This window comes from Trichogramma pretiosum, unplaced genomic scaffold (assembly GCF_000599845.2).
Source record: "Trichogramma pretiosum strain Unisexual culture from Peru unplaced genomic scaffold, Tpre_2.0 scaffold27, whole genome shotgun sequence".
Taxonomy (NCBI): Eukaryota; Metazoa; Arthropoda; class Insecta; order Hymenoptera; family Trichogrammatidae; genus Trichogramma; species Trichogramma pretiosum.
In genome coordinates this window covers 772939-783472 of record NW_019641694.1, presented here as the reverse complement: position 1 = coordinate 783472, position 10534 = coordinate 772939, and the positions used below count along the sequence as shown (strand labels likewise).

Below are 10534 nucleotides of genomic sequence, written 5' to 3'. Positions count from 1 at the left end.
AAGAGGCTGTGCATTTTTTCCTTCTTTGCTTCGGCTCGAAAAGCGTATTATAGCATTATTCGACTCCCCTTCGACCTTTAAGGTTATGCTCAAATGTTAATGCAGATGTAAACATCCAAACGAGAAAAAGAAAGACAGAGTGACAGTTAGACAAGTGAAGGATAGCAGACGCCTGCTTCCGGTGAATGACAATTTTTGCGGGAAGTTTGCAATTTTTTTTCGACACAAAAATTTATCGATTTATAAAATCAAATAAAATTTATTTTCATATATGTTATATATGTTATATATATATATATTTCTCATCTTCTGTAATATTAGTTATAACAAGTTTTTCAGAACGCAAGTATATGTAGCGAAAGTAATAAACTTAAAAAATTTGTTTACATAGTAGTATAATAAACTTATTCTTCAATAAGAATTTGCTCAATTCACTTTAATACAAAAACAAAGAAATCAGATAATTTGAATCACTAGTAGACCTTTGAATTACGGTCGTGGGTTACAGAATATATCTATATTTTTGCTTTTTCATTATTGATGGTTAAAAATTGTGAGTATCAAACTCATTTAACATTTTGACTTGTAAGCTAGCTGCCAAATTTCGATGTCATCGGTGCCCGATATAGCTAGGGTTTCGTTTAAGAAACCAATCTGTTGAAAAATTTTAATCATCAAAATTCAATATGCATCAATTGCAAATTTTTATTTAATATTACTCACACTTGCTATCTCTCCATTTTTGAATTCAAATTCTGATAGCAGTATTGGAGGATCAGTTGGGCTTGAAATTTTTACAGTTCTGTCTAGAGAACTTGTTATTAAGCACCCAGCATCTACGTGAATCCCTGTAATACTTTTTTTATGTTCAGTCTTGTAAGTCTTCACAGGCTCAAACATCTTTTTCTCATCCAAAACGTGAATTTTGGCTAAATTATCTCCAACATACACAACATTATTCTGCATACACATGCTCATTATAAAAGAATCTTTTGACACCTGCAAATAAGAGTTAAAAATGTTTGTATCTCATCCCAGCAAATGTTGTAATAATAAATAAAATAATTATATTACTTCATTATTTTGTAATGTTTTTCCAGCCCTTTGGTCCCAGATACTAACAGTTCTGTCCTCGCTTGCAGAAATAATATAATTCGAATTCATTGACAGTCTGATTACAGATCTTTTATGAGGTTTATATTTGAATATGGGTTCATCACCATTTCTTGGATCATAAACAAACACTTTTTGACAAAAAGACCCTGTAGCAAAATATCTTAAATCTGAGCATGAAGCAATGCAAAGTAAAGCACCAGTCTGTCTCCAGTCTGGACCTGTCTGAATCCTAGAAAATAAAACTGTCTCATTAGTCAATATTATTTAGTTCACTCAGCTACATAATAAACATAGTTATCATTAAAACAAAACATTGAATTTAAGCAATTATATTGACAAAACAAAACAACTTACGGTGCATAAGTTGTTAAGCACCTTAAGCCAGTTTCAACGATTGCCCATGATTTGACTTTTCCATCCCAACTACAACTAAATATTGTATCTTCAATGGATGTCAAACCCCAAATCCATCCTTTATGAGCATTGCTTTGAATGGTTGATTCACATTGAAGTCTTTCTTCGTTAGGTAAACGAGATATAGCCAGAGACCGATCTCTACCTCCGGATACACATGTCTCACCTTTCTAAAATGTTGGTCTATGATTTATTGATTTTATTATTCATTAAAGAATGCAATATGAAAGTAATTATTTACATGCATCAACAAGAGTCCATCAATAGTACTGTAGTGTACATTTTCCAAGTGAATTTTTCTGACATCACTTTTCATCCATAATTTTTTTCTTTTTTGAACAGTAATGCACGACCTTTTCCAAAAGAAATTATCGTCGTCAACTGTATACAAAAAACAAATTTTTTTAAAACTGTTTATGTATTTTATTAAACAAACGTAATATTTTCGAACATACCATGCGGAGAAATTGGATACGTGACATTCGGCCAAGTTTGGCGAATTCTCGCTCTCCAAATCGAGTCGTCGTTTAGAATTTGATGAAACTGTTTACATGTCAAACTCAAACTGTGAATGAGAGTGCACTCATCCAAAAACGAGCAGATGTGTAGAAATACCTTTAATTAAAACGATCTTATTAAGTATTTACGTGTAAATGATAGAATCGATGTGGTCGTGAAGTGAGCATTACAGAATGAAAACAAATCGATGTCAAATGCGGGTGCCTATCAAAAATGTAAACATGAGGCTGGTGTGTTTGGTAAGTTTTAAAAATGGCGTCTAATAACAGCTGATCCAAACGCATGACTCTATTGACGTATACGTCTATATTTACACGCACAAATGCCCACATACCCTGAATGACCCCGAAAAAATCATATTTTTTTTCGACGTTCTTGAGTAAAACATATTTTTGATTGCGGCCCTTGTATTAAAATAAACCTCGACCTAGTTTTCTTTTATCCGATTTTGGAGTTGCGAGTTTAATCATGCGTAAATAGCTAAAGGAGAGAAAATTAAAGTGAAAATTATACTAACTTCGACTGGGAGATCTTTCAGTTCGATGGTACATTTTTGTGTGTCCTCCTGATCGTTGTGCATGTTGATCTCATTGGAAGCCTTTCACAGAAATTAAAGAAAATGGTTTGCATCCGAAACTAAAAATGACACTTCCATGACATTTATGTGTCTAGAAATGCACAGGCACTTTGAGCGATTGTTGCAGTGCGATCTCGAGGATCTCGCTCGAAACAATGAATACTCGCGCATATATAAATACGCTCGAGCGATTGTATATCCTGGTGTACGATTTACAGTTTTATGAGCCTGCCACAGCCAAAGAGCATGTATGTATAGGCTTATAATGTAGGACACAATTGCCGAGCATGTATAATACACTCGCTCGCAATAGACTTTCCGTTGCACTGCGCTGAGAACTGCACTGCCCACTTGACGCGACTTGCTGCGTTTTGCGAATGCGTATACTATCGCGGACTGCTGACAATCCTATATTTCCATTTTTGTTTCTTTGCGCGAGGCCGTTTTTAGTTTTGCACGCGTTTGACTATTTTCCAGGTACGTCACACTGCTGCACCCGTTTAATTTTATCTTTTTCTTATTTTAATTCTTTATATGCGTTTTTTCATTACTCAGAATTTTTAGTAAACTATGCTGTTATTATTATTACGGAAAATTTTTTGTTATTTTTTATACAGTCTACACTGTCTCTTGTTTTTTCTTTAGATTATTATGGACTTTTAAATCAAAAATGCAAACGTGTGTAATCGTAGTGTTTTATTTATTGTATAACAAATTCTATATTTAAAAATCATTGTAACATTTTTGTAGATAAACACTCTTTGCTTTTTAATAACATTGTCAATCAGTAGTAAATATTCTATTATACAGTGGAATCATTTTTACAAGTGTCACTCAATTTTAGGTTCTTTTCATTCAACTCCGCCAAATTTATAAATATTGCACGTATTATATTCAACTACAGAACGAACTACAATTTTGACGATAAAAACCTAGAATCACACTTTTTTACGCAGGAAAAATGAAATTTTATCACAAAATTATTTATTTACACATGATCATCGCATGAATTTTTATATCTTTTTTCTTAAGATATGATTAACTTGGTACCTAATATGGGACCTTAAGTATACATTTCCGATTAGAATTTGCAATTTTTTTTCAACTTATACAACAGAACTACATTGACTACTTTAAGGCATTTTTACACGAGTGCAATATAAAAAAATCTGTTGAACAAAGAATCAAAAACTTCCTGCAAGCCATTTAAATTACCACTTCACTGCAAATCAATGTAAAATTCGTAAATTGTATACTTTAACACTGCAATTTACTTTTTTTTTAATAGGTAAAAATATTATTGCAAAATTATCAAGTAACACAATGATAATTAAAGGAATGTAAAATCGATAAAACTTGTTTGAAGAACAATTAAAAATAGGAAAAATAGCTTATAACTTCAAAACAATTTTTTTTATAAAAAAAAATAATAACTTTCAAGAAATTTCCGTTAAAAACATCTCGTGGAATCCCACAGGAAATTTTTTCAAAGGTCAACTATTTACCGTACAACTTCAATAAAGTCTGATGTACATTAAAATGATATATTTGTTGTAAAAATAAGTTTGTCTCGGACTTAATTTGAACTACATGGATTAAATTCTTGTAAAATGTTAGCATTGATGATGATTAAAGAAAGTACTGCTCCACAAGCAGATCCAGTCTGCATAACTACTCCTACACGAAAAAGTGATTTCTCGGACTTTTTCCTAAATACTGATGTTATAGTTAGCTTGAGAAAAGAAATAATTCCCATCAGAAATATCCAAGATATAATTACTAATATTTTTCCAATGAGTGATTGTTGCAATGGAGGATGAGGTGATGAAAATGCAAGATAACTCACATAACAACTTAATGCTAATATAACAATCGCTAAAAAATTAATGATTTTTCGGCTGCGTACAGTAAACCACATTGTAAGAAGGCAGGCAGTAGGATTAGAGATTTGAGAAAAAATCATGGTCAAATGATACACTATATCGCCGTAAGGTGAACAAGAGTATGGCTGAATACCAAGTAAAAGTCCATGTCCTAACATACAAATACCACCTAAAAGTACATACAAAAATATATCTTTTACAGATAGTTGACCAAAAGTTTGTTCACATTCGTTTTGTGAGATTTCTACATTGCTTGTCTCTTGCAGCACATTTACATAAACATGTTTATGCACAGAATTTCCTTCAGAGGTCGAGCTTTTTGCTAATACTGATGTAGATTCTTCAGAAGGAACATTTTCTGTATCACGACAACTAGCGTTTGTCGGTAATTTTTCTATTTTTATGGAGTCCAGATGCTCCAAAAGAAAAAATGCAATGACTGACAATAACATGCACGAAAATATAAACAAAAAGTAAGCTTGCGTTGAAAATCTTTGCGAGGAAGTTTCTTGCACTAAATCGATGCTTGAATTATTACAATTTGATGAATTTTCATTTATACCTTGAACAAGAGCCACAATACTCGGCAATAGTCCACTCAGTCCCTCACCGATGAAGTACGACATCAGATATACTTCTTTGAAGTTTCTGAGGTATGGCATGAATAAAACAGAACTAGTACAGCCAATAGATGCTACAAAAAAGGTCAATACCAATAAAGCTATACTGTAATTTTCTTGTCCTATGCTGGATGTCTTATTGTATAAAAATGCTGTGAGACCCATAACTAAAGAGCCAACGACAAGCATCGTATAAATACATAATGATTCCTTCAGTTGAACGAACGATCTTCTAAACAAACTGTAAAGTATTGGCACAACATTTGCAGCTTGAACCATTCCCGCCAAATAAGCCGATAATTTCATTCCCTCGGGGGCCGTCTTCAATATGGTCGGTAACTGAATGAAGATACCGTTAATGCCGATCCAAGCAGCATTTCCGAATAACAAAATCAGCAAGTGTACCAGGATAGAAGGCCAGCTCCGATTTGGCACAGTAGAGTTCATTGTCACTGTCTGTGCCATTGCGTCATTTTCATGTAGCATCAATCTCTCTTCTTCGCAATCGGAGCTATAAAAAAGCATATTCACAAAAAATGTATTAGAGTACGCGATTACGTAATGGTGAAAAATTTTGAGTTAAAAAAAAGTAATGTATTTATTCTCAACTCACATCGTCGACGATTCAACGCCATCTGATCTGCGATTTTCGTGTTTCGCGTCGGCTTTGCCGTAGTTAGCATCCTCGCTGTTGCCAGTAATCATGTTTTATCGTCTTTGTTGTATTTGCTCAGTTGCGAAATTCAAAATCAACATCTACATGCTCCATATATTGCAAATGTACAATATACATACAGCAAGTATATTGCGTTCACTCGCACGCCTGTACTCGGCGCGTCAGCAGCTTATATTCACTGCTGCAGCAGATGCATTGCGAAAGCTGTTAAGAAGATCTCTGCCGGACGCAAACGTCGTCGAATGATGCTCTTCATAATATTGCACGTGTTGACGACCTCTGACAATACACAAAATGCGTGCTGCACACTGGAGTGGCTTTGAATGTGTGCTTGCTTCCGCGCTCAATTACGTCGTGATCTCGTTGTCGTGCACTGAGCGAGGCTCACAAAGAACTGCGACTATGCATGTGTAATAGGCGCTCGAGCACGCACATTGCAACCGCCTCGTGCTCTTAGCTATTACTTATAATTTACTCCTCGCTTTTTTCTTATATTTTGTTTATAACTTGTCCGTTAATCTCTCTCTCTCTCTCTGCTGAGATCACTTGCTACAGCGATAAATCGGTATTACGTACGGTTACACGAACGCACATGATTTGTACACATGATTTATTCACGTGTCTATCTCTTACACTTGGTCTCCAATATCCGATTCCACCACTAAGTACTAAAAATATTATACTTTACTTTGTTGCATTATCCTATTAGAGTGGCAACATATGTATTTATGCGCGCGCGTGGATAGGGGAATCGTGAAAATCGGACACCAAGTGTAATTACCTGTTGGTATACGTTCGGTTACGCAACTGTCTTATCACTGAAAAAAATTACACACTCACACTCATACTGAATTCGAAGAATATACGTATATATGCACAAAATTGTTGTATGGAAGCGAGTGAACATGAATATTATATTGATAGAGTGCTTGCGGAACAAGTATGACACGTAGGAACATCGATACTGCATTAATGGTGGTCAAGCGATTGAAAAATATCGATCGTGTAAAAAATACATCAAGTCCGAAGGAATGTGACCAGCTGATAACACGTATATAATACAAGCGTGTGTCTAAGTATACGCACTCTTCGAGATTTTAATTTATCGCGTCGAAAAGCTGGGCACTTTCTATACAAATAGATCGTGAGTGGTGAGTAAAGATAATTAAAAATTTTTGAGCGATCAGGTGAGTAGTTGTACTTTTTAATTGAAACAGCGTATCTAATCGTTCATGACTAATATAATTTAGAATGATAAGTCAAAGTAAATTTGTAATGCGCCTTAATTTTTAATGCATAAAATTTATTTATATAAAGGCTTTCTTTTTTATTTACAACTTGCTTTGTTTATTGTCTTTTATTTATTTACTTGATAAAAGCATGACATGCTTGCATAAAAATATCAAATCAATGTAAGTACAAGAAATAGTAAATTTTTGTTGATAATTGACTAAAGATTCTGCGTTGTTACGTTTTACTCCGTAATTTTTTTCGTTTGTATAAAATTTATCGATCGTTCAAAAAATTTTTTACAAAATCGATTTATACACTTATTGCTAAATTATCAATTATTGCAAAATTCATAGACAAGGGTCTGATGAATGCTGAAACAATTGACTTTCATTCACTAAAACATAAGTAATTATTGCACCTATCAATGAACCAATTTGAGTGGCTACTCCCGTATAGTACAGACCCCTACCAGGATCTGGCCTGAAAACAGTTGTTATTCCCATTCTTATAAAGCCTTGTAGACCACAAACTATAATCCAAATTACAACTACGAGGAACGTTCCAAGCCAAGATTTTTGTAATGGAGGAGTTGGCGATTGCAGAGCTAAGTAAACAATGAGACCAGAGAGTATCAAAACTATGACCATAAGACCTGATAGTAATTTAACTTTTGGATTTTTGATGACAAAACCTAGGCACATGGCTAATGGTCCAGCCATTGAAGCCAAGGTTACAGTTAAGTGATAAGCTACATTTCCATAAGGCAAACATGAGTATGATTGTATACTTGGAAGAATTCCATTCCCTAATAAACAAATTACAGCCATCATAGCTAAAAGATAATAATAAGTTTTATCAGTCATCGACCAGTTTGCAGTAGTTTTATAGCTTGGTGGAGCATTCATATCAGTTGGTAAGGCTTCTATACTAGCAGGAAGTTTCACTCTTTCACCTTTAGCTACTTTTAATTTGCTTAAACTCAAAAATGCAAAGAAACTTAATGCTAATAAACTTCCTAAAAATAAAAAGAATGTTTCAACTGAAAATCTTGGCTCCAGTTTTCCAGGCCGTAATTCAAATTGTCCAGGAGATATTGTAACATTAACACAGGATGGCTTTGGTCCTACGCCTTGTATCAGTGTAACTATACTTGGTAGAAAACCACTTAGACCTTCTCCTACTAAGTAAGAAACTAAATAAATTTCCCTGTAGTTTCTCATGTAAGGCATGAACAGCACAGAACTGGTACATCCCACAAACGATGAAATGAACATTAAACTGAGTAAGGCTGTCGAGCGTTCTGATCCAAAAATATATGTGGTTTTATTGTACGTGAAGGCTAGACAGTATATTGATAAAGACCCAGCTGCAAGCAGTCCATATATTATGTAATGATCCCTTGCACAAGCCAAATATCTTAAAAACACATATGATCATCAGAATAATATTAAAATTAGATTTTTGAATTAATTATAAACATAATGTTTTAAAATAACTCACTTGTTGTATAAGGTGTAAAGAATAGGTCCTAAATTGGCAAATTGAACCATAAGAACCATGTGCGATGGTAGCTTCCAATTTTCTGGTAGTTCAGGAACCAGCAAAGGTAGTTGAACATAAATTCCATTGATTCCTACCCAAGCTCCAAGTCCAAAAAGGAGAGCTAATACATCAACAATGATCTTGCGGTTGCTTAATCTTTGGGCAAACATGATTCGACACATAATCACCCCAGTGGGAGATCACTCTTGCAACAATTTAAATTTTTTCTGCACACTTTGGATTATGATTAAACTCAGATACATATAACTTATGTAACATGAAACTTTTGCAGTCCTTTTGATACTTATAGAAGAAAAAAATCACTGTAGCACTTGTAAGAAAGAAGCAATCCTGTCAAGAATTGTACAGCTCCATAGCAAAAGTGAATATAATTGAAAAAATTAGCAGCAACTCAAGTGATCTTACACTGCATGACTTAGCAGAAGAACAGCTGAGTGACTTAATCAATTAGAGAATTGCCGGAGAGAGGCTCAGGCAGGCGCCGTATTGGCGATCGCGAAAGAGAAAAGAGAAGAAGAGAGGCACACGCTTACTCTAGCAGCGTGTAACAACGACTGATGATGCGAAGCTCGCACTCGTCAGTTATCGAGCTTGCACGACGTACAACAATTGTTAATGTCGCGTATATCTGTACATATCGTTACCGAGCGCAATACTCTCACTCGCATTAGCAGGCGACGCATAGGAAGCATATAACCTACAGCGGGTCTAATTACGTGGTGTGTATAAGCATGATCTGTTCATGTTAGAATCCATGGCAAGACAAACAGCAAGTGACAGCCACTTTCTACTCGCGTGTCACGAGCCAGTGAAAGTTGAAACTCTCGACTCGAGTCGCGTTCGGCGATGCAAAAACTGAATGACACATCTGCATCGAGCTCGTGCACTGCCACAACTGCTAACTGCAGTGCGCTCGTTGGGCTGACCGCTGCTACAGCGGAGAACCGCAAAAAGTCTCCTGTCTGCACACCTACGGACTGCTAAGCTCGTACACCGTGCCTCTGTCAGTGAAATTCGATCGCTAGCAGACGTTTTTAATCCACGCCATGCAATTGCTGCTTTGAGTGCACATGTACCAGGCGCTTCTGGCGCTGCTGGCCGAGAAGACTCTGAAGTCTGAAAGTGTAAAAAGCTACGGCGACCCACGAGCGCGCAATTCGAATTGTAATTTTTTTTTTCATTAATTGTTGCTTCAAATTGGCATTCAACTGGTATTAACTTTTATTATGACTGTAATGTATCGAATATTGAGTTACATGGACGAATAAATTGAAAATATTTTGCGCAACGAAACATCGAGAAAAAAATTCGCAACTCCATATGTATAATAAGCTTACTTAGAAAACGTTACATAAAATGATGCAATATCGGGCCTTCAATGTGGTTTTGCTTCATGTTTTTGCGGATAACGTTGGGTCGAGTTGGCCAAAGAATCATTTGTACGCGTTCTATGAATTTGTTTTTCAGTTTGGATGACTCGGAATAACAGTATAATACATTTACATTCAATCGGACCTTTTATCTCTCTTTGATAATAATGAAGGAAATGTTAAAACTTGTAAGCTCGTCCAGTAATCTGATTATCGACGCGGCATTGATTAAATCGCTTATAATAGGTCAGATATGTTATTTTTCAATAGAAAAAGTTTATTTTTTGTCTACGCAACGCCAATGACCATTACCAGCATATAGACGATAGACTATCTATAAAGGCACATTAGGCAATCGTCATAAAAATCAATTAGCGCAATTGTTCGGTGCGCGATTAAAATCTATCTTATCTGCGATGCAAAATCAACCGCATCGTCACTGGCTTATCTCGGTAGAATTTCTCAAAAGACTCCCGCCGTCAGCTGCTACACAGAAACGTGAATAATTGTTTTTGCAGCGTCGATCGTCGTTTCAACTTCACATACGTAGCCATGTAATTGAT

The 10534-nt window shown here is 35.3% G+C and overlaps 3 protein-coding genes across 3 annotated transcripts; all 3 read right to left on the bottom strand.

Annotated features, from left to right (window-relative positions):
• Positions 1 to 270: 270 nt before the first annotated feature.
• LOC106660480 (F-box/WD repeat-containing protein 9-like) lies at positions 271 to 3168 on the bottom strand. The gene is made up of 7 exons (XM_014383451.2): positions 2567 to 3168; positions 1986 to 2145; positions 1772 to 1911; positions 1471 to 1700; positions 1075 to 1345; positions 724 to 999; positions 271 to 654 (listed from the first exon to the last, which is right to left on the bottom strand). The coding sequence occupies exons 1-7, from the start codon at positions 2627 to 2629 to the stop codon at positions 571 to 573; spliced, it is 1224 nt and encodes a 407-aa protein (XP_014238937.1). The 5' UTR covers positions 2630 to 3168; the 3' UTR covers positions 271 to 570.
• Positions 3169 to 3307: 139 nt separating this feature from the next.
• Positions 3308 to 6524, bottom strand: LOC106660425 (solute carrier family 52, riboflavin transporter, member 3-B-like). The gene is made up of 2 exons (XM_014383385.2): positions 5743 to 6524; positions 3308 to 5640 (listed from the first exon to the last, which is right to left on the bottom strand). Exons 1-2 carry the CDS (start codon positions 5832 to 5834, stop codon positions 4203 to 4205), a joined length of 1530 nt encoding a protein of 509 aa, XP_014238871.1. The 5' UTR covers positions 5835 to 6524; the 3' UTR covers positions 3308 to 4202.
• A 91-nt stretch (positions 6525 to 6615) lies between these two features.
• On the bottom strand, positions 6616 to 9710 carry LOC106660594 (solute carrier family 52, riboflavin transporter, member 3-A). Its single transcript, XM_014383654.2, has 2 exons — positions 8539 to 9710; positions 6616 to 8454 (listed from the first exon to the last, which is right to left on the bottom strand). The coding sequence occupies exons 1-2, from the start codon at positions 8760 to 8762 to the stop codon at positions 7386 to 7388; spliced, it is 1293 nt and encodes a 430-aa protein (XP_014239140.1). The 5' UTR covers positions 8763 to 9710; the 3' UTR covers positions 6616 to 7385.
• Positions 9711 to 10534: the final 824 nt, after the last annotated feature.

Coding starts and splice junctions, on each gene's coding strand:
- LOC106660425 (XM_014383385.2), bottom strand. CDS start 5,834: ATGATTACTGGCAACAGCGAGGATGCTAACTACGGCAAAGCCGACGCG. Junction 5,641..5,742: donor GGCGTTGAATCGTCGACGAT/GTGAGTTGAGAA, acceptor GCTTTTTTATAG/CTCCGATTGCGAAGAAGAGA.
- LOC106660480 (XM_014383451.2), bottom strand. CDS start 2,629: ATGCACAACGATCAGGAGGACACACAAAAATGTACCATCGAACTGAAA. Junction 1,701..1,771: donor ATGGACTCTTGTTGATGCAT/GTAAATAATTAC, acceptor CCAACATTTTAG/AAAGGTGAGACATGTGTATC. Junction 655..723: donor AAAATGGAGAGATAGCAAGT/GTGAGTAATATT, acceptor ATTTTTCAACAG/ATTGGTTTCTTAAACGAAAC.
- LOC106660594 (XM_014383654.2), bottom strand. CDS start 8,762: ATGTGTCGAATCATGTTTGCCCAAAGATTAAGCAACCGCAAGATCATT. Junction 8,455..8,538: donor CTTTACACCTTATACAACAA/GTGAGTTATTTT, acceptor TGTGTTTTTAAG/ATATTTGGCTTGTGCAAGGG.